General features: G+C 38.0%; 5 protein-coding genes and 3 pseudogenes across 9 annotated transcripts; all 8 read left to right on the top strand.

Annotated features, from left to right (window-relative positions):
• The first annotated feature begins 1,082 nt into the window (after positions 1 to 1,082).
• LOC148915447 (putative S-adenosylmethionine-dependent methyltransferase At5g38100 pseudogene) lies at positions 1,083 to 2,237 on the top strand (annotated as a pseudogene).
• A 1,609-nt stretch (positions 2,238 to 3,846) lies between these two features.
• On the top strand, positions 3,847 to 7,904 carry LOC103338818 (loganic acid O-methyltransferase-like). Of its 4 annotated transcripts, none has more exons than XM_089041735.1 (7): positions 3,847 to 4,003; positions 4,291 to 4,343; positions 4,558 to 4,822; positions 5,722 to 5,814; positions 5,962 to 6,078; positions 6,321 to 6,977; positions 7,236 to 7,904. In XM_089041735.1, the coding sequence occupies exons 5-7, from the start codon at positions 5,974 to 5,976 to the stop codon at positions 7,572 to 7,574; spliced, it is 1,101 nt and encodes a 366-aa protein (XP_088897861.1). In that variant the 5' UTR covers positions 3,847 to 4,003; positions 4,291 to 4,343; positions 4,558 to 4,822; positions 5,722 to 5,814; positions 5,962 to 5,973; the 3' UTR covers positions 7,575 to 7,904. The 4 variants fall into 4 exon arrangements, with proteins under 4 accessions (XP_088897861.1, XP_088897860.1, XP_088897859.1 ...); XM_089041734.1 differs by having other exon boundaries at positions 5,611 to 5,814; XM_089041733.1 differs by having other exon boundaries at positions 4,558 to 5,814.
• A 600-nt stretch (positions 7,905 to 8,504) lies between these two features.
• LOC103338819 (loganic acid O-methyltransferase-like) lies at positions 8,505 to 10,143 on the top strand (annotated as a pseudogene).
• A 641-nt stretch (positions 10,144 to 10,784) lies between these two features.
• LOC103338730 (loganic acid O-methyltransferase-like) lies at positions 10,785 to 13,268 on the top strand. Its single transcript, XM_008241970.3, has 3 exons — positions 10,785 to 11,549; positions 11,770 to 12,426; positions 12,732 to 13,268. Exons 1-3 carry the CDS (start codon positions 11,454 to 11,456, stop codon positions 13,086 to 13,088), a joined length of 1,110 nt encoding a protein of 369 aa, XP_008240192.2. The 5' UTR covers positions 10,785 to 11,453; the 3' UTR covers positions 13,089 to 13,268.
• A 78-nt stretch (positions 13,269 to 13,346) lies between these two features.
• Positions 13,347 to 15,106, top strand: LOC103338820 (loganic acid O-methyltransferase-like). Its single transcript, XM_089042038.1, has 3 exons — positions 13,347 to 13,579; positions 13,888 to 14,552; positions 14,655 to 15,106. The coding sequence occupies exons 2-3, from the start codon at positions 14,145 to 14,147 to the stop codon at positions 14,988 to 14,990; spliced, it is 744 nt and encodes a 247-aa protein (XP_088898164.1). The 5' UTR covers positions 13,347 to 13,579; positions 13,888 to 14,144; the 3' UTR covers positions 14,991 to 15,106.
• A 462-nt stretch (positions 15,107 to 15,568) lies between these two features.
• On the top strand, positions 15,569 to 17,541 carry LOC103338821 (loganic acid O-methyltransferase-like). Its single transcript, XM_008242079.3, has 3 exons — positions 15,569 to 15,825; positions 16,245 to 16,907; positions 16,989 to 17,541. Exons 1-3 carry the CDS (start codon positions 15,730 to 15,732, stop codon positions 17,325 to 17,327), a joined length of 1,098 nt encoding a protein of 365 aa, XP_008240301.2. The 5' UTR covers positions 15,569 to 15,729; the 3' UTR covers positions 17,328 to 17,541.
• Positions 17,542 to 17,899: 358 nt separating this feature from the next.
• Positions 17,900 to 19,187, top strand: LOC103338822 (loganic acid O-methyltransferase pseudogene; annotated as a pseudogene). The gene is made up of 3 exons (XR_016122274.1): positions 17,900 to 17,974; positions 18,095 to 18,751; positions 18,861 to 19,187. The product of XR_016122274.1 is annotated as a loganic acid O-methyltransferase pseudogene (transcript).
• A 1,253-nt stretch (positions 19,188 to 20,440) lies between these two features.
• On the top strand, positions 20,441 to 22,287 carry LOC103338732 (loganic acid O-methyltransferase-like). The gene is made up of 3 exons (XM_089055850.1): positions 20,441 to 20,868; positions 21,004 to 21,660; positions 21,770 to 22,287. The coding sequence occupies exons 1-3, from the start codon at positions 20,794 to 20,796 to the stop codon at positions 22,094 to 22,096; spliced, it is 1,059 nt and encodes a 352-aa protein (XP_088911976.1). The 5' UTR covers positions 20,441 to 20,793; the 3' UTR covers positions 22,097 to 22,287.
• The last annotated feature ends 186 nt before the right edge of the window (positions 22,288 to 22,473 follow it).

Genomic DNA, 22,473 nt, shown 5'->3' with positions numbered 1-22,473 from the left:
AAGTGGCGGGACAAGCAAACAAACTTAAACATCACATCAGGTCAGTTGGGGCCCACGTCAGATTCTGTGCACATGGGGCTGTTTTAGGTGTAGTGAGCTCTATTGAATAGTGTTGGGTCCAGGCAATACTTGGACCCATATTTAGGTCTAAATTTGGGTTTTTCCAAATTTTGGGTCTTTTATTTTCTTGGGTTGGGAGAGGATTTTGACAATATTTTGGGTTTAAGTCCTTGGGTTGGAAATGACCTTATAAGTTCGAGTACATTCCATGAAGCATGGATGCAATCGGTTCGGTGCAGTGCAGGGAATGGGAGATGAATTCGACTCTTTCAATTTGCGTGTGCATTTTATCCTCATTTTATGTCATAGGGTTAAATGTTAATTCAGGCTAAAATTTTAGCTCTGTAAAACATTTATTTTCATATGGAACCAAATGACGGCTGAATTTCAACTTGTCTTCAAGAAATACTACCAACTGGACTGCTCAAATGGATCGTATACACATTGCTTGCTTTTCACATTCAAGTAATCGAGTGGACCTCTGTTCTTGTCCTTAAAAAGAAACAGATCAATGAATAAGGACAACAAGTTTGCCTTGCACAGCTCACTATTTTCATTGGTTTTTCCTTCTCGTAATTAATTTAGTTATTTTTTTTTTACGTTGTTTGTCTAGTAATAGTTATAGTACCCAGAAGCAGTAGAATGTATATAATAATAATGACCACAATCTGTGACGGCCATACTCCTGACCCCCAAAAAAACAGAGAGAAACAGAGAGATGGCTCCAGCAGAGGAAAGCAGTAAATTTAAAGCACATCCAATGAAAAGTGGAGTATATCCAAGAACTCCAAGAACTCCACTTAATTGAAAATTATGGACCTCTCATAAAAAATAAAAAATAAAAAATTTGGATCCTCATCCCCTCAATTAAAAGTAACATGTACAATCTCTTATTTTGCAGAGAGGAATCGTTGACATTGCCAAAGAACTTCTACACAAGGAAATTGCAGAAAAGCTTGACATAGAAATCTTTTTATCTTCCAACACCTTTCACATTGCAGATTTGGGTTGCTCTGTTGGGCCCAATACATTTTTTGCGGTATACTCGAAGCTGTGGAACTCAAATCTCAAAGCCAGAGATTGAATTCTCAGATATCTGAATTTCAAGTTTTCTTCAACGATCATACGCCAAATGATTTTAACATGCTCTTCAAATCCCTCCCTCAAAACAGGCGATACTATGCTGCGGGTGTCCCCGGTTCTTTCTACGGCCGCCTATTTCCTAAAGCCTCTATTCACTTTTTTCACGCTTCTTTTTGCCTTCATTGGCTTTCTAGAGCACCAAAAGGGGTAGCGGATAAAAACTCTTCAGCATGGAATAAAGGATGAATCCATTACCTAAATTCCAGAGAGGAAGTAGTAAAGGCTTTTGAAGCTCAACATGGTGAGGACATGGAGTGCTTCCTGCATGCCAGGGCACAAGAGATTGTGTGTGGAGGATTGATGCTACTTATCGTTCCTGGCCTCCCTCATGGAGCCTCTCATTCTTATACTGAGGCAAGGGGATCCCATGAAGTACTAGGATCTTGCCTCATGGACATGGCCAGAAAGTAAGCTAGCAATGATCATAAACTGCTCTAAGTTTGATACAGTACCAGTTTTCTATATAAATAGTTCATCATTGTGATCCTACTATGTCTTGTCACCATCCCCCCCCCCCGGCGCGGGGTTAAAAAAAAAAGAAAGAAGAAGAGATCTCTTTAATATTGAATACTAGCATTATCACCCTAGAACAACAGAGCTGTTTTGATTTTACCGTGTTGCTTCTTTAGAATTTCAGAAGACATTTCTTATAGCTGCTACATATATGTGCTTGTTTTTCTCTAATTCAGGGGAGGGATAGTGAAGAGAAAGTAGATTCGTTTAACGTACCAATATATTACATGTCTCCTCAAGAATTGGAAGCTGCTGTAGAACGAAATGGATGCTTTAGCATAGAGAGAATGGAGACCTTGCCTCGCATCTTTCCACAAGGCACTGTCTCTGGCTCTGGTGCCCAACTAGTTACATCTCACATTAGAGCTGCCGTTGAGGGACTCATCAAGCAGCACTTTGGAGATGAAATCTTAGATGAGCTCTTTGACTTGTGCCGCAAGAAATTTGAAGAGCAACCCTCCATGTATGAGTCAGGGATGCTGGTTATTTTTCTTGTTGTACTTGAACGCAAGGCAACCTGATTGTTGTGGTGTGTTTGGTGTTTGTGAAGCTATAGAGTTAAAGTTTCTTGAGCTTCCTATCTTGTTACGTGACTGATTAAAGTGGCATGTAAAATCGCAGTTAATTATGTATTTGTAATAAATTGAGCTTCTTATAATAACAGTGTGTTTGTTCTTTACCTTTTGGTTACTGAGTCATTTGTTATATTGAAAAAATGATTTCAGATACTGAATCATTTTTTATACTGACTAACTAAGCCACCATTTTGTCCATCTCTTTTCTTTTTTCCCTTTAACCCTTTAGCATTGGTAAATAGTGAGTGCTATAATCATATATTTGTTGTTCTGAGTTCTTGAAAATCACTATTCACAAAGATATACAATCATTTTATGTATAGAGCTACCCAATTGAAAATTATGGATCCCCTCAATTAAAACTAACGAGAGTAAGAAATTTGGTCCAAGAAAGCGCCGACCTAAGTGTTGTGCAGAAGCGAGCTCTTCTTCAAGAAATGGCGCTGAGGCTCACTTAGAAGTTTCCTCTTGCTGCTTGCTGCTTGGATTAGTAATCAAAGTTTTGATTGTATCTTCCTTTTTTTTCTTTCAGAAATGTTGACATGTTGTTGTAAACCACCATATTACCACATGAATCTTTTTTTCTTTTTTTGTGTGTGTGGTTTTAATAGGATACTTTTAGTTGGAGCATGGTTGTAAATGAACCTTGTTCAACATAAATGGAAAGGGAACTTGACACAGTTTTGTCCAAAACGGACTAAGACCCATGCATTGTTTTTGCATTTTGCAGCTTTGATTTATAAGGACGTTTGGATTGAGGAAATCATATATTACAATGCTTGCAGTTGCAGTTGGCTATGAAATTACATGCTCCGCTCAGTTTTGATGGCAGACTAGAACAGAATACTATGCTTAATTATGCTATACATAGTTGATCAAACTGCAGACAAGTTGGGGAGGGGAGAGGACTTGAAATCAGTCATTCCTTGGCTTGTTCTTGAGAAATCCTTGCTTCACTTTCCTTCATGCCCTTGTCTTGTCACAAACCCCATAGAAGCTGCCCCTGGAGGCCTTGTGCTTGGCTTTTCGTCGCCGGTGGTGGCCATACAAGACTGCTGCGGGCACATAATTCTCTTGGGTGTGTCCTCGACACTTTGTTTCGAAATGAAACTCGAGCCTTGTGTGTAGAGGGGTGAATGGAAGCATGAATGGCTTTGTTAAGTTGGTGAGTCACAGCTCGGAGCTCATACGAGTCATATAAGGTGCTACCGTTGTGTTCGGGGCTCAGCCTCCATAGAAGGAAATATATATTTTCTAATATTTAAATAGTATAGCCGAGCGGCTATACTGTCTAAATATATTCGAATATTTAAAGCGTAGCCGCTCGGCTATACGTTTTAAATAGTATAGTCGCTATACGTTTTAAATATATTAGAATATTTAAATAGTATAGCCGCGCGGCTATAATGTTTAAATATATTTTAATATTCAAATTGTATAGCCGAGCGGTTATACTGTTGTAATATTCAAACTGTATAGCCGCGCGACTATACCGTTTAAATATATTTTAATATTTAAACAGTATAGCCGATCGGCTATACGGTTCGAATACAATTAGCGCTCAAGGACCCAAAAATAAAAAAATTTAAATAAGAAGTGGAAAAGCCATGCTTTCCCTGGATTTGGGTTTTTCTTCGATTCCTACACTCAGAACTTTCCCTCTCTCTGCTGGATCAAGCTAAGGCTGATCGGCATCTCCACGGAACATCACTGTAAGTTCCCTTGTTTTTTTTCAAAAACTTTCACTTCTCATTTTCTGAAATCTTCAAGTTTCAATGTATTTATTGATTATTATTTTAAAATCGAGACACACTCATTGATGTGTATTCGTAGTTACATATTAGAAAGTATGTACGTATGTTATGCTTTGCTTTAAGACTATTCCGTTTGGTTTCCGAGAAATTGGAATAGAAAGTGAAGTATGAAGCGGGTTTTGTGTGGCGTGAAGGTTGTGTGTTGCTTTGGTCTCTAAAGATGGAGGTGTTTTGTTTTTCCACAGGTTTGTCATTTTAAAAGGGATCTTGCCTCATGAACATGGCCATGGCCATAAAGGTAAGCTAGCAATGATCATAAACTGCTATATAACTAGTTCATCATTGTGATCCTCATATCACTTGTCATGTAAATAATAATCAAATCTGTGATAAACACCCCCTCCCCAATAGGACAACAGAGCTGTTTGATTTTACACTTGTTGGTTCTTAAGAATTTCAGAAGACATTTCTTATAGCTGCTACATATTTGTTTGTGTTTTTCTCTAATTCAGGGGATAGTTAGTGAAGAGAAAGTAGACTCATTTAACGTACCAATATATTGCATGTCTCCTCAAGAATTGGAAGCTTTAGCATAGAGAGAATGGAGACCTTGCCTCGCATCTTGCCACAAGGCACTGTCTCTGGCTCTGGTGCCCAACTAGTTACATCTCACATTAGAGCTGCCGTTGAGGGACTTATCAAGCAGCACTTCGGAGATGAAATCTTAGATGAGCTCTTTGACTTGTGCTGTAAGAAATTTGAAGAGCAACCGTCCATGTAAGAGTCAGGGATGCCAGTTAATTTTCTTGCTGTGCTTAAACGCAAGGCAACCTGATTTTTATGGTGTGTTTGGTGTTTGTGAAGCTATAGTTAAACTTTCTTGAGCTTCCTATCTTGTTATGTGACTGATTAAAGTGGCATGTAAAATCGCAGTTAATTATATATTTGTAATAAGTTGAGCTTCGTATAATAACAGTGAGAAAATAAAGCTCATTTTAGATGAGCTCTTTGACTTGTATGGTAAGAAACTTGATGATCAACCACTACTTCCTTTAATTACTATACCTCTTTACCTACCACTTCCCTTTCACTCTCAGTCGCACAATGCTTTTAGCTACTAGCAAGTTTTCAAGGTCCCTCGTGCTTTCCCTTTCATTATACCTTTTCTTACATTTATTATTTATTAATATCTGAGTTTTTTCTTTGCTTTTGCTTTTATTTTTTGTTAGATTCGTTAGGTTCTTCATGCAGAGAGGCCCTGCTGAACTCAAATGGTTTTCGTTTTATTTTCTTTTGGCTATTGGATGTGTTTGTTCTTTACTTTTTGGTTACTTGTATTCCTACAATAATTTGGATGGGATAGCATGATTTTCAGATATTGAATCATTTTTTATATCGAAAGCCCTCAATATATAAAGCTATAATTGAACGGGGTCCTAATACATTCTGTTCTGTGCTTGGTGTAGTTGTATATTACTGTTGTTATTTCCATAAAAGTGATTGGAGAATCGATATCTTGCTAACTTATAAGATACACCCCTTTAATCTGCAACAGTTTTCTGCAGGGGAAAATCAGTTTGATGAAAGTAGAAACTTTTAATCTGCCAACAGTAAATAATATAATACATATATAGATGCATCTTAACATCTATATAACTTAGAAGGTCAACCACAAGGTAATCTTTCAGTGCCGGCATGGAGGGAAAGGGGAGAAACAAGTGGATAGGAAGGACGGGGTGAAAAAAGAGGCAAGGAGAAGGAAACAAAAGGTCTTTTTCCTTTTCCATTGAGTATTAATTAATTTTAATTGATTTACTTTGTCTTTTGATTAGTGGCAAGTAGTGCAGTAGTATCAGCCGACTGTAGTTATAAGAATAACATACGTGACATGACATACACCCCACTCACACATACAGGGAAACAGAGAGATGGCAGCAGCAGAGGAAGCCAGTAAATTCTCTGAGGAAGCATATGCATATGCAATGACAGGTGGAGATGGACCCAACAGCTATGCCAAAAACTCAACTTTGCAGGTTCTTCTTTAGTTAGTTTGGTTGGAAGGGGTAATTAGTGGCTGCTATAATAAGATATTTATTGTTTTGATTTCTGCAACATCATTATTTACTAAGATTTAAGCATTTTATGTTTGGTTCCTTTAACCTAAAGCAAGTATAACGGGTAAATTAAATAGTTCTGTGGATGGAAAAAATTAAAAGATAAACAAGGCAAAGATCACCTTAAAATAAAGTTAACATGCAGGTCTATGCTTTTGTAGAGAGGAGCCGGGGACGCTGCCAAAGAACTTCTAAACGAGGCAATTGCAGAAAAGCTTGACATAGACATCTTGTTATCTTCCAACACTTTTCATATTGCAGATTTGGGTTGCTCTGTTGGGCCAAATACATTTTTTGCAGTTGAAAACATAATTGAAGCTGTGCAATTCAAGTTTCAGAGCCAAGGGCTGAATTCACAAATCCCTGAATTTCAAGTATTCTTCAATGATCATACTCAAAATGATTTTAACATGCTCTTCGGGTCCCTCCCGGAGAACAGGCAATACTATGCTGCGGGCGTGCCTGGTTCTTTCTATGGTCGCCTATTTCCTAATGCTTCTATTCACTTTTTTCACTCTTCTTATGCCCTTCAGTGGCTTTCTAGAGTACCAAAAGAGGTAGTGGACAAGAACAGTCCAGCATGGAACAAAGGACGAATCCATTACTCTAATTCCACAGATGAAGTAGTAAGGGCTTATGAAGCTCAACATGCTGAGGACATGGAGTGCTTTCTAAATGCCAGGGCACAGGAGATTGCTGATGGAGGAGTGATGGTACTGCTCATTCCAGGCCGCCCCAATGGTACCCCCCATTCTCATCCTGTGGGAAACGTGAGCTTCCAACTTATAGGATCTTGCCTCATGGACATGGCTAGGAAGGTGAGCAATGGTCCACTGCTACAAGTTTGTCATTTTGCTATTGTGTATGGCTATTCCATTATAATCCTATTATGTTATGTGTTGGCATATGAATTGTATCTGTGTAACTTTACAAAGCCAAATAATGACCCACAATAGAGATCATTTAAAAGAAGTTGGCTAATTTTATGTTCCATATTTGACATTACAATTCTTGCTTTGTGTATAATTTCCCAAGACATTTTATTTATGGCTGCTATGTGTTTTTCCTTTGTGCAGGGAGTACTAAGTGAAGAGAAAGTAGATGCATTTAACATACCTGTGTATGCCATGTCTCCCCAAGAACTGGAAGCTGCTGTAGAAGGAAATGGACGTTTTAGCCTAGAGAAGATGGAAACCTTACCTCATGTCTCGACACATGGGACGGTCTCTGTAACCCAACTAGTTGTATCTCACCTGAGAGCTGCCTTGGAGGGACGTATCACACAACAATTTGGAGAAGAAATCGTAGATGAGCTCTTTGAATCGTATCTTAAGAAACTTGAAGAGCAACCCTCCATCCTTGCAACAGGGACTGCAATTATCTTTCTTGTTGTGCTTAAACACAAGGCAAATTGATGTGAAAATGCTGTTTTGGTATTCGTGAAGCTATAGTTCAATTTCTTTTAGCTTCATTGTTATGCTAGTTGTTTTATTATAAGACTAAGTGACATAAAATTGCTGCAATACACCCATCAGTCTTAGCACAAGTGGCATGGGATGGACGTGATGGGATTGCTGGACTCCACTTGTAACCAAAAAGTTGATGCAGTACAAATTTGTAAGCCACCTAAAATAAGCAGGGGAGAGATGTACTCTATCCTGAGAGACAATGCTCTTGTTTAAATCATGTTTGAAAACCTTTGTCTCCAGTTATAATCGGATAGTCTGTTTTCTTTTATGGTTCAATTTGGAGTTCAATGCTGCCACAAATGTAGTCCATAGCAGTATCTAGACGTATACACTAATTATTGTTAGACTAACACTAATCAGAAAACCTAATATCGATCTAACAAGGGCCGGCAGAGAAGATTGGACTGAGTTAACAGATTACTGAGGTATGAGGATGAGATGTGAAAGTTTTGAAAATTGAATAATAATGTTCATTTCAGTTTGGACTATGGAGGTTAGAATAATGTTCACATCAGTTGGATTATGGTATTAGTCAAGGAAAAAAATATGCTTTGACTAATTCATCCCAAGAAAGGAGGTTTAACACTCTCCCACAAACAGTCAAAGAGTATGCAAAATAATAAAATAAGATGAGACATAAGAAACAACAACAAACCGGCAGGAATGGATATAATACTAATGATGATAATGAATGATAATGGACTTTTTCTGTTGTCTTCTACTTTTCTCAATTTAAGTTTAACTTACTCGTCTTTTATTTGTGACATGTAGTACAAGAGTGCAATACAATATGCCATACTTAGCTACCCTCCCCTCCATCCCCCACCCCCAATACCAAAAAAAGAAAGAAGAGCACCCGGAGAGAGAGGGAGAAAGATGGCAGCAGAGAAAACCAGTAAGTTGTCTGAAGCATATCCCATGAAAGCTGGAGATGGCCCCAACAGCTATGCCAAGAACTCCGCTTACCAGGTTGTTCTATAGTTAACTTTGACATGGGTTTGCAGTTGACTGATTTATTGCCTCTTCTGCTTAAACAGCATAGTTTTCAGTTGCATAAAGCATGACTGCTATAATTATTGTTTTGTTTTCTAGAAAATCATTACTTTGTAAACTTACTAATGCATAGCACAATCTTATGTATGGCTAACTTAACCAAAATCAAGTTATTGGGTAAATCAAATAGTTATGTAGACAAATCAAATTGAAAATGTTGCCTCTCTACTAAAAGAACATGCACATACTCTGCTTTTGCAGAAAGGTGCTGTGGGTGCTGCCAAAGAACTTCTAAACAGGGCAATTGCGGAAAAGCTTGATGTAGAGATCTTTCTGTCCTCCAACACCTTTCACATTGCAGACTTGGGTTGCTCAGTGGGGCCAAATACATTTCTTTCTGTTGAAAACATACTTGAAGCTGTAGAATTTAAGTATCAAGGTTCAAGGCCAAGGCTTCAATTCTCAAATCCCTGAATTTCAAGTTTTCTTTAATGATCACACTCCAAATGATTTTAACATGATTTTCAAATCCCTCCCTCAAAGCAGGCGATACTATGCAGCAGGTGTGCCTGGTTCTTTCTATGGTCGCATATTTGCTAATGCTTCCATTCACCTTGTTCACTCTTCTTATGCCCTTCATTGGCTTTCTAGAGTACCAAAAGAGGTAGTGGACATAGACAGTCCTGATTGGAACAAAGGACAAATCGATTACTCAAATTCCCCAGAGGAAGTAGTAAGGGCTTATGAAGCTCAATATGCTGAGGACATGGAGTGCTTCCTGCATGCCAGGGCACAAGAGATTGTGTATGGAGGATTGATGATACTCGTCATTCCAGGCCACCCCAATGGTACCCCTCATTCTCTGACTTCGTTAAATGTGGTCTATCAACTTTTGGGATCTTACCTCATGGACTTGGCTAGGAAGGTAAGCAACTATCAACTGCTCTAAGTTTTATAGAACACTCCAATATGTCCCTTGGAAGAAATGACATCTATGTGTGTTTTCTTTATGCAGGGAGTAGTTAGGGAAGAGAAAGTAGATTCTTTTAATATACCTATCTATACCACGTCTCCTCAAGAACTGCAAGCTGCCGTAGAGAAAAATGGTTGTTTTAGCACAGAGAAAATGGAAAACTTACCTCGTATCTCAGCACTTGACATTGAAAATGTTACTAGACGTGCCCAACTAATTGCATATCATGTTAGAGCTGCCACAGAGGGACTCATCAAGCAGCAACTTGGAGATGAAATCTTAGATGAGCTCTTAGGCTTGTACAGTAAGAAACTTGAACAGCAACCATCAATCTTTGAGTCAGGGAAGGCAATTAACTTTCTTGTTGTGCTCAAACGCAAGGCCAATTGATTTGAATACGCTGTTTGGTATTCGTCAAGCTGTTCTTAAGCTACTTTAGCTAGCTTTTAACCTTTTTATCATATGAAATATTGACTTGTAAAATTAATAAGAGCCTGAGGAGACAAGTATTCTTATGTAAACCATTGAAAACCTTTGGCTCAATACAGAATTGCATGTAATGTGATTTGAGTGGTTTTCTTATAAATACCTACCCTCGTATTTTCACCATAGTTTTTGGATTCGGACTGGATATAAAATGATTTGAGTTTTTCCGTAATGATCACACTTAAGTGAATTCAAAATGCAAGGGCGGAACCAGGAATTTTTCAACGGGTGGGTTAGCTAAAGTTATTAGCTTAAAATTTAATGATTATTTTTTTTGGTACTTACAATTTCTATAGTCTTTTTAGAAATAAAAGTAAACATTAAATCATATAAACCAAGCTAGTTCATAGCTCCATAGACTAATTTTCAATAAGTTTTAACATAAACCAAATAGGGTTTAACACCATAGTGTATTGAACATCTAAAACTTTTTACATAGATTGACCTTAGGTTCCTTCATGCATTCATATCATACATGAAAAGTTGTTTTATGTAAAAATATTGACTAAGTATGAAAAATGGGTTTTCGGAATAATCATTTTCTCAAGATAATTTTTGGCGGCTTTTATTCCTCACACATCAAATAAGAAAACTTGATTTTATGGGGTTTTAGTATGAATATATTAATTTTATGAGCCATCATTTTTAGCCTAAATCGTATTTTGCACTAAAATCGATTTTTCATATTTTGATTTGGTGGGTATTTGATTTTCTAGTATTTTTATTTGAATCCAAATGGAGGGTACTTCCTTATTTACATTGTAAACTTAAGTAAATGAAGTAATATAAAAATAAATAAAAGTAAAATGACAAAGACAATTTGCCACTGACTGGAAATAAGGTAATTTGTACATTGCTATATATATATATATATTTTTTCTTAAAAAACCACACTCAAAATTATCTTCGCATCCTTCCCTCTGAAGTTGGTCCGCCTGGTTTAATCTATTGATTGATGCCATTTGTTGATTTTGTTCATTCTTTCCTGACAATGGCTTTTTTGAGATACCAAAGGAGGTAGTGGACAGGAACTCCCCGACAAACAATTCCTTTCTTGATCCTGAAGCTTTTTCCACTATTTGTTGGAATCTTGTCTCGTAGATATGGCCACGAAGGTATGCCATTGATCAGCATCAGCAGGCCATAATTCTAACTTGGACACACACATCAATATAAACTCAAATTATTTGTCTTGCACCGCATCACCACAAGGGACTTTTTCTATTGTCTTATGCTTTTCTTAATTAATTTCCTGTCTTGGGGTTTAGCGACAAGTAGCAGTGGTAGATACAGTAACAATGATCCCTGCAGTACAATATCCCATACGTTCATACTCCCAACACAGAGAGAGAGAGAGAGAGAGAGAGAGATAGATGGCTCCAGAAGAGGAAACCAGTAAATTCTGTGAAGCATATCCAATGAAAGGTGGAGACGGACCCAACAGCTATGCCAACAACTCCACTTACCAGGTTTCTTCTATAATATACCTTCACCTGTTGTTTTTTCAAAACAGCATAGTTTAGTTTTAGTTGAAATAAACTCTATATATAAACTGTTTATGTATGGCATTCCTTCAGCCATAACCAAATAGCTCAGGTATGTGGTACATTACATAGTTCTTGTTGGAAGAAAATTAAAAATTAGGGAACCCCTCAACTAACTGTATCCTGCACATTTCTGCTTTTACAGAGAGGAGTTGTGGATGCTGCCAAAGAACTTCTGAGTAAGGCAATTGCAGAAAAGCTTGATATAGACATCTTGTTATCTTCCAACAGCTTTCAAATTGCAGATTTGGGTTGCTCTGTTGGGCCAAATACATTTTTTGCGGTTGAAAACATAGTTGAAGCTGCGAAATTCAAGTTTCAAAGCCAAGGGCAGGATTCACAAGTTCCTGAATTTCAAGTCTTCTTTAATGATCATACCCCAAATGATTTTAACATGCTCTTCAAATCCCTCCCTCAGAATAGGCAATACTTCGCAGTCGGTGTGCCTGGTTCTTTTTATGGTCGCATATTTCCTAATGCTTCCATTCACTTTGTTCACTCGTCTTATGCAATTCAATGGCTTTCAAGCGTACCAAAAGTAGTAGTGGACAAAACCTCACCTGCTTGGAATAAAGGACGAATCCATTACCTAAATTCCCCAGAAGAAGTAGCAAGGGCTTATGAAGCTCAATATGCAGAGGACATGGAGTGCTTCCTGCATGCCAGGGCTCAAGAGATTGTGTATGGAGGATTGATGTTACTTACCATTCCGGGTCGCCCCAATGGTAGTTCTCATTCTCATTCTTCAATAAATATGACCTTTCAACTTTTAGGATCTGCCCTCATGGACTTGGCTAGGAAGGTAAAACTGGTCTAAGTTTGATACTGTACTACTATGTATAGCTAGTTCTTTTTTATCCTATTATGTTTTGTCATGTAAATATCTCAGAGATGAAAGAAGAAACTTGTTTAATTTTAACATCATTATAACCCTACGATGAAATGATATTTCGACATAGTGCAGATGACAATGCTCATCTCTTATGAAGCCAAATAATGCAACAAGATAGAGAACCATGTAAAACAAATGTGATTTTAGAATTAGTGTTGCTTTATATTGGACAGTACAAGACATCCTTATGGCTGCTATGTTTTTTCTTTATGCAGGGCGGTGTTAGCAAAGAGAAAGTAGATTCATTTAACATACCAATATATTGCATGTCCCCCCAAGAACTGGAAGCTGCTGTAGAACGAAATGGAAGTTTTAGCATAGAGAGTATGGAAAACTTACCCCATGTCTCGGTAGATGACACTGTCTCAAAATCTCAACTATTAGCAGCTCACATGAGAGCTGGCATGGAGGGCCTCGTCAAGCAGAAATTTGGAGAAGAAATCTTAGATGAGCTCTTTGACTTGTATCGTAAGAAACTTGAAAAGGCAACCTTCTTCTTTGAGACAGGGAAGACAATTAACTTTCTCTGTGTGCTTAGGCGCAAGGGAAATGGATTTGAACATGCTGTTTAGAATTTCCTTTATCCTGTTTTATGTTTGTTTCCATAAGTGATATATAAGTTGCTGCAATATAAGTTTGTAAGGCACTTATAATAAGCAAGAGAGAGATACACTCTTTGCCTGAGAGACAGTGCTTGTATTGTGTACAAAACCGTTGGCCTAATAATTAATCTTGGCATTTAGTTCATGATATCTTGAAGTGCTTTGCATGATGTGTCATGTGCTTGAAGCTCTTTCCTTGCATGAATTAATATCTCAGTAGTCAGTATTAGATATAAATTAACAACCACCCTCAGACGAGAAAGAGCAGAGGAAACTAGCCGAGGACATGGAGTGCTTCCTGCATGCCAGGGCACAAGAGATTGTGTATGGAGGACTGATGGTACTTATCATTCCAGGCCACAGAGAGAGAGAGAGAGATGGCAGAACTGGAACTCTCAGAAGCATTTTCAATGAATGGTGGAGATGGGCCCAGCAGCTATGCCAAAAACTCTACTTTACAGGTTAATTAGTATTCTTTACAAGGAATGGAGTAGGTGCAATTTAGTAATTTAAAGAGGTCTTCAATGGGCATGTTCTGATTCTGATTGAAACAGCTCAGTTTTCAGTTCAAATACAACGCAGAAGCAAACATTTCTTCTTCTTCTGCAAAACTCATTTAATTACTGTTAGGAAATAACAAGAATGTCATATATATATATATATATATATATATTATATACACACAATAGCTGATCTAATTATTTACAACAGCTGATCTAATTATATGACCCCTCAACTAAAGTGACTTGCATACGTTGTGCTGTTGCAGAGAGGCGTTGTGGATGCTACCAAAGAACAACTAACTAAGGCAATTGCAGAAAACCTTGACATAGAAACCTTGTTATTGTCCAAAACCTTTCACATTGCAGATCTCGGTTGCTCTGTTGGTCCTAATACATTTTTTTCAGTTGAACACGTACTTGAAGCTGTGGAATTCAAGTATCAAAGCCAAGAGCTGAATTCTCAAATCCTTGAATTTCAAGTTTTCTTTAATGACCATAAGTTCATAACCCAAATGATTTTAACATGCTATTCAAATCCCTCCCGCAGAACAGACGATACTATGCTGCGGGTGTACCTGGTTCTTTCTATGGTCGCCTATTTCCAAATGCTTCTGTTCAAATGGTTCACTCTTCTTATGCCACTCACTGGCTTTCCAGAGTACCAAAAGAGGTAGCGGACAGAAACAATCTGGCGTGGAACAAAGGAAAAATCTATTACTCAAATTCCACAGATGAAGTAGTTAGGGCTTATGAAGCCCAATATGCTGAGGACATGGAGTACTTCCTGCATGTCAGGGCACAAGAGATTGTGCATGGAGGATTGATGCTACTTATCATTATAGGGCGCCCCAATGGTACCCCTCATTCCGATTCTCGGGCCAATATTACCTTTCAAATTTTAGGATCTTGCCTCATGGACTTGGCTAGGAAGGTAAGCAATGATTAACTGCTGTATGGTTTACAATTATTTTTGCTTATTTAGAATTGCACAAGACATTTCCATGTGGCAACTGTGTGTATTTCTTTTATGCAGGGAATAGTTAGTGAAGAGAAAGTTGATTCTTTTAATGTACCTATGTATTGCATGTCTCCCCAAGAAGTGGAATCTGCTGTAGAACGAAATGGATGTTTTAGCATAGAGAGCATAGAAAACTTACCTGCTGTCAAGCCTCCTGACAATGTCTCTAAGACCCAACTATTTGCATCTCACATGAGAGCTGCTGGGGAAGGGCTCATCAAACATCATTTTGGAGAAGAAATCTTAGATGAGCTCTTCGACTTGTATCAAAAGAAACTTGAAGAGCAACCCTCAGCCATTGAGTCAGGGAAGTCGATTAGCTTCCTTGTTGTGCTTAAACGCAAGGCTTAGTTGACATGTAAATTGTTGCAATATATAAATTGGTGAGCCTCCTAGCTATAATAAGAAGGGTAGAGATATAATCCTAATCTGAGAGGCAGATGTCATTTAAATCATGTTTGGAATCATAATATAGTACTCTTCCCATTTGCTTTTTATATTATGGAACTTGGGTTTACCCATCAGCCTTAAGTCTGATTTCTAAAAACTTGGTGTTTGGTCACTGGAGAAGTTGCTTTGTACTTTTGTTTGTTCATCAATAATATACTATCGCTTATTTAAAACTAAAACTTGGTTACATGTGATGTTTACGTGTTCAAATGAAGCAGAGATAAGAAACTCCATGCAAAACAGAGCAGCATCCTGTTCTGTTGTTGAGTTCGTTATTTCTGCAATGATGTTTCCTATGCAGCTTCCATTTAGGAAAGATGTATCCGGAATTTGCACAATAAAAAACCCATGGAAACGCAAGGGTATAATAGGAATTAGAAAATTTGGTGAAGAGTAACTTTCGCCTGAAGTAGCGATTGAGGAGGCCCATCAGATTACATAATTTGAACGTCTCAGATGAAGAGAAGAGGAGAGAATAGGAGGAAAGGAGAAAAGGAGAGGATCTTGCGAAATGGATCTGTCGCTGTCTTTTAAAAGACAAAAGAACATGAAAACACCAAAGGACAAAAGAAACAGGAAAACACGACCAGTCAATTCCTCTTTTCGTTTCCTACCAAATTTTGAACTTTGAAGCACAGAGATGGCAGCAGCACAGGAAAGCAGTAAATTCTGTGAAGCATTTCCAATGAAAAGTGGAGATGGGCCCAAGAGCTATGCCAAGAACTCCACTTTCCAGGTTCTTTTCTAGTATTTTTTTACTGTGAGATGTAGTCTGATCTGATGAATCTAATAGTTAAATAGTTCATAGTACTAATTATAGAAATTACATGTTGCATGTATATTGATAATGTAGCTCATTTAAGCTGTGTTGTCTGTACATTTTGTTGATTGTGTAAATTCTAGTCCAAATCAGAACTATCAATTTGTATTCAAATTACCCCTTAGGCATTTGTAATTAGTGACTGCTATATTCATATAGTTATTGTTTTGAGTTAGGAAAACATTGTACTTACTAAGAGATAATCATCTTATGTATTGTTCACTTAACCAAAATCCAATGAATTAGGTGAATTGGATTGTTCTGGAGACAGAACAAACTAATATCATGGATCTCACCTCAACTACAAGTAGCATGCTCAATATCTGCTTTTGCAGAGAGAAGCTGTGGATGTTGCCAAGCAACTTATAGTCAAGGAAATTGCAGAAAAGCTTGACATAGACATATTGTTATCTTCCAAGTCCAACACCTTTCACATTGCAGATTTGGGTTGCTCTACTGGGCCTAATACATTTTCTGCGGTTGAAGGCATACTCGAGGCGGTGCAGCTAAAGTATCAGTCCCAAATGATGAATTCCCAAGTCCCTGAATTTCAAGTTTTCTTCAATGATCATACCACAAATGATTTTAACATGCTCTTCAAATCCCTCCCTCAGAACAGGCCATACTATGCCGTGGGTGTGCCAGGTTCTTTCTATGGTCGCATATTTCCTAATGCTTCCATTCACTTTGTTCACTCTTCTTTTTCCCTTCATTGGCTTTCTAGAGTACCAAAACAAGTAGTGGACAGAAACAGTCCAGCTTGGAACAAAGGACAAATCCAGTACTCAAATTCCACAGATGAAGTAGTGAGGGCATATGAAGCTCAATTTGCTGAGGACATGGGGTGTTTCCTGCATGCCAGGGCACAAGAGATTGTGCATGGAGGATTGATGGTAATTATCACTCCAGGCCGCCCCAATGGTTCCTCTCATTCTGATTCTGTGGCAAATGCGACCTTACTACTTGTAGGATCTTGCCTAATGGACATGGCTAAAGAGGTAAGCAACGATCCACTGCTTCAAAATTTATGTTTTACTGCAGCATTCTGACTGACCCCTATGTGTTTTTCCTTGATGCAGGGTGTTCTTCTCGAAGAGAAAGTAGATTCTTTCAATCTGCCTATGTATTACATGTCTCCCCAAGAACTGGAAGCTGCCGTTGAACAAAATGGATTTTTTAGCATAGAGAGACTGGAATACTTACCTCGGGTGCCGGTGGATGACACTGTCTCGGAACAATTGGCATCTCACCTGAGAGCTGCCTTGGAGGGACTCATCAAGCAGCAATTTGGAGAAGAAATCTTAGATGAGCTCTTTGACCGGTACTGCAAGAAAGTTGAAGAGCAACTCTCTATCCTTGAGATTGAGTCAGGGAAGCCAACTCATTTTCTTGCAGCACTTAAACGCAAGGCAAATTGATTAAACATGCGGTGTTTTGGTATTTGTGAACATCTATAGCTGGATTTCCTTTAGCTCGTAGTTCTTTTGGGGGTTTTTATTATGACTAGAGGACATCTTGAACATCTTTGTGATTGCTGATTTGATTTGCAAAAAATAAACATCTTCATCAGTTTGGAGAAAGTGGACACTTCAAACTTTAATCTACCAATAACTTGAGGCAGCTCTTAGAACAGATTATAAAAGCTTCTCATTATGTAACTCACGTCAGGTGGCAGCATCTTAATGGTCCATGCAAATTTGGCTTTGAATTTGACAAGTTGAGTAACATCCATGATGCATGGGATGATGACTTATAACTGGCTGGCGGCCATTTTACTCCATCAATGGCTTCATTTCCGATGAAATAATAATAATAAACTTACAGTCACCACAAGAATCTGAAGAACTTTCATTCGGTATCTTTTTACTGGTTAAGATTTCCGAATGGAATAAATAAGGCCCTTCACTTCAGTACCCTCCTCAAAGGAATACGATCTATTAATCCAAAAGATACAATCATAGAGGAGAAACAACAAGAGAGATCGAGAGAGATGGCAGATTTAGTGGCATATCCTATGAACGGTGGACATGGCCTCTACAGCTACAGCAAAAACTCTACCTTTCAGGTGCAACATGTCACTCTCAATAATGTTGTCTCAAAGATTTCATTTAATTTTTTTCTCTCAATAATTTTTGCTGTGGTTAAATTCATACAAAAGTAACCTAAAGCTTGTCCTTTTTTTTAGAGAAAAGCTATAGATGCTGGCAAGGAACTGATCAAAGAAGCAATTTCTGAAAAGCTTGATATCAAAAGCTTCTCTTCTTCAAACACCTTTCGAGTTACAGATTTAGGCTGCTCTGTTGGGCCTAACACATTCCATGCAGTGCAAAACATAGTGGACGCTGTGGAGCAAAAGTATCAAAGCCAAGGACACAATTCTCAGCTCCCTGAGTTCCAAGTTTTTTTCAGTGATCACACCTCCAATGATTTCAATGCGCTCTTCCAATCTCTGCCTCCAGACAGTCGTTACTACGCCACGGGTGTTCCAGGCTCTTTTTATTCTCGTTTATTTCCCAAGGCCTTTATTCACTTTGCTTACTCTTCATATGCTCTCCATTGTCTCTCTAAAGTGCCAGAAGAAGTGGTGGACGTGAACTCTACTGCTTGGAACAAAGGGAGGATTCATTACTCGAAGTCTGCAGACCAAGTTGTCAAGGCATACACAACTCAGTATGCCAAGGACATGGAGTGCTTTCTAAACGCTAGAGCCCAAGAGATTGTGTGTGGAGGATTGAGGGCCTTTGTTGTCCCAGGCCGCCCCAATGGAATCCCTCATACAGAAGTTTTCGTCAGTACAGCGAAAGAACTCTTTGGATCCTGCCTCATGGACATGGCCAAGAAGGTAAGAAATTAATTAGCTTCAATTTTAAGCTCATATATATGGTGTAAAAAAGACAAAGATATGCTGCTTAGCTTAAGCTGGTAACTGACCTTTTTATTTTGCTGAGTAGGGTATCATCTCTGAAGAAAAAGTGGACTGCTTTAATATAACACAATATATCGTTTCTCTGGAAGAAGTAGAAGCGATTGTGAAAGCGAATGGATATTTCAGCGTAGAAATAATGGAAAACTTGACACAGGAAAAACCACCTCCCAAGGTGTTTGCCATTGGTGTGAGATCCGGAATGGAGGGAATGATTCGGAAGCATTTCGGAGATGAGATTATGGATGAGCTTTTTGATTCATTTGGCAAGAAACTTGAAGAATCCTCCTCCGTCCTCGAATCTAAGAAATCAATTAGCTTGTTTGTTTTACTCAAACGCAGAGCAACTGAGTAACAAAACAATGCAGCTTTCTCTAGTTCCATTTGAAGATTTGAAGCTCCTCAACAGTCATTATAGCTCTTTTTCATTTTAGTTAGAAAGATAATAAATGAAGAATTAATGTTCTTCAATTGTCAATGTAAAAGATTAAATGAGTGAAAATAAAATAAGAATAATGTGTTGTAAATGCATGAGTTAGTGGATGTCCACCATACCTCTTAACATTCACCCTTTCTATTTCTATGTAACCAATGCACTAAATACTATAGTTATGGATTTGTAACTTATGAGTTGTTAATGTCTTCTTACTATTATAAGCCTATAAATGAGAGGTCTTATCAAGATGAGATATACAAGTTGATTGACACAATCTACTTTCCAATTCTCTCTACAATTTTTCCTTAATTATATAACATAATGTTATTTTTTTTCTTCTGCTTGACAATGATAACTGGTATGGGTCTTTGCTTTCCAATAATGTTTTCTTTTCTTCTGCTTGGCAATGTTCTTTTTGTTAAATTATTTATTAATTCATTTTTATATCAGGCCTCTCTTCTCTTACTGGTTCTCTCAAGTAATTAGTGGGCTGAACTCAAAACTGCGCTGCAGTTATTGACCATCAACTGGTGAGGTTCAAGTTTATTGCCTCCCTTTCTTTGGAATTTATTACAAGAAAAGATGAACAAGACGAGATGTAAAACGAGACGACAAAAGAAACCCTTAGCGTAGAACTCAAATGATTATAAATAGATAAAGGATTTAATTAAACGGTTCTCAAACTTATACCTGAGTTATATTTTGGTCCATCAACTAAATTATTCGCTCAAATGGTCCATCAACTCTATATTATTCAGTTCATTGGTCTTATCGTTACATTTTCTGTGAGTTTTAGTCAAGTCAACTCCAACAGTGGGATATAAGATGGATATATGCGTCTTTTTCATACCTCTTTGATTGTCTTCTGTAACTAGAGGCAGCTCTTAGAATAGAGTAGGCACCACACAGGGCAATCTTTCAAGAGGGGAGTTTTTAGGTTATCAGATTATAGAAGCTTCTTATTATGTAACTCACGTCAGGTGGCAGCATCTTAATGGTCCATGCAAATTTGACAACTTGACTAACATGCGTGATGCATCTGATGGGATGACGACATATAACCCATCTAGATTACTTTAATTTCCTTTTGGCCAAATATGACCACGTAATGACTCCATGATGAGTCGATGACAACATTCTATTCCGTCCAAGATCCAACGTTGACCCAAAAGCATGTTGATGTTCAGACCCAGATATATTAGTCCTATGAATCTGCAGTTTAGGGGTGTGTTGTTTTTCAAATTTCCTGTATATTTTAAAGAATAAATGTCATACTTCTCTTGCCGGCTGGCGGCCATTTTACTCCATCAATGGCTTCATTTCCGATGAAAAAGTAATAATTAACTTGCAGCAGCCACAAGAATATCTGAAGAATTTTCCTTCTGTTTCTTTTTACTGGTCAATATTTCCGAATGGAATAAATAAGGCCCTTCTCCTCAAAGGAAGAGGATCTATTCATCCAAAAGATACAATCATAGAGGAGAAACAACAAAGATACAATCATAGAGGAGAAACAACAACAGAGATGGCAGATTTGGGGGCATATCCTATGAACGGTGGAGATGGCCTCTACAGCTACAGCAAGAACTCTAATTTTCAGGTGCAACATGTCACTCTCAATTATCACAATCTTGTCTCAAAGACTTCATTTTTCGGTGTACTTTTTTTTTTCTTTCCAGAATTTTTGCTGTGCTTAAATTCATACAAAGTAACCCAAGCTTGTCCTTTTTTGTAGAGAAAAGCTATAGATGCTGGCAAGGAACTGATCAAAGAAGCAGTTTCTGAAAAGCTTGATATCAAAAGCTTCTCTTCTTCAAACACCTTTCGAGTTACAGATTTAGGCTGCTCTGTCGGGCCTAACACATTCCATGCAGTGCAAAACATAGTGGACGCTGTGGAGCAAAAGTATCAAAGCCAAGGACACAATTCTCAGCTCCCTGAGTTCCAAGTTTTTTTCAGTGATCACACCTCCAATGATTTCAATGCGCTCTTCCAATCTCTGCCTCCAGACAGGCGTTACTACGCCACGGGTGTTCCAGGCTCTTTTTATTCTCGTTTATTTCCCAAGGCCTTTATTCACTTTGCTTACTCTTCATATGCTCTCCAATGTCTCTCTAAAGTACCAGAAGAAGTGGTGGACATGAACTCTACTGCTTGGAACAAAGGGAGGATTCATTACTCGAAGTCTGCAGACCAAGTTGTCAAGGCATACACAACTCAGTATGCCAAGGACATGGAGTGCTTTCTAAACGCTAGAGCCCAAGAGATTGTGTGTGGAGGATTGATGGCCTTTGTTGTCCCAGGCCGCCCCAATGGAATCCCTCATACAGAAGTTTTCGTCAATACAGCGAAAGAACTCTTTGGATCCTGCCTCATGGACATGGCCAAGAAGGTAAGAAATTAATCAGCTTCAATTTTAAGCTCATATATATGGTGTAAAAAAGACAAAGATATGCTGCTTAGCTTAAGCTGGTAACTGCCCTTTTTATTTTGCTGAGTAGGGTATCATCTCTGAAGAAAAAGTGGACTGCTTTAATATACCACAATATATCGCTTCTCTGGAAGAAGTAGAAGCGATTGTGAAAGCGAATGGATATTTCAGCGTAGAAATAATGGAAAACTTGACACAGGAAAAACCACCTCCCAAGATGTTTGCCATTGGTGTGAGATCCGGAATGGAGGGAATGATTCGGAAGCATTTCGGAGATGAGATTATGGATGAGCTTTTTGATTCATTTGGCAAGAAACTTGAAGAATCCTCCTGCGTCCTCGAATCAAAGAAATCAGTTAGCTTGTTTGTTTTACTCAAACGCAGAGCAACTGAGTAACAAAACAATGCAGCTTTCTCTAGTTCATCAGCCATTTTGAAGATTTGAAGCTCCTAACAATCGTTGTAGCTCTTTTTTATTTTAGTTAGAAAGATAATAAATGAAGAATTAATGTTCTTCAATTGTCAATGTAAAAGATTAAATGAGTGAAAAATAAAATAAGAATAATGTTTTTTTTTTCTGCTTGACAATGGTAACTAGTATTGGTCTTTGCTTTCCAATAATGTTTTCTTTTCTTCTGCTTGACAATGCTCTTTTTGTTAAATTACTTATTCATTTATTTTTATATCAGGCCTCTCTTCTCTTACTGGTTCTCTCAAGTAATTAGCGGGCTGAACTCAAACTGCATTGCAGTTATTGGCTATCATCTGGTGAGG

Source organism: Prunus mume, linkage group LG7 (genome assembly GCF_029339155.1).
Source record: "Prunus mume cultivar Tortuosa linkage group LG7, ASM2933915v1, whole genome shotgun sequence".
NCBI classification, from domain to species: domain Eukaryota; kingdom Viridiplantae; phylum Streptophyta; class Magnoliopsida; order Rosales; family Rosaceae; genus Prunus; species Prunus mume.
Note: the sequence above shows the minus strand (reverse complement) of the source record. Positions and strands in the feature narration are given on the sequence as shown.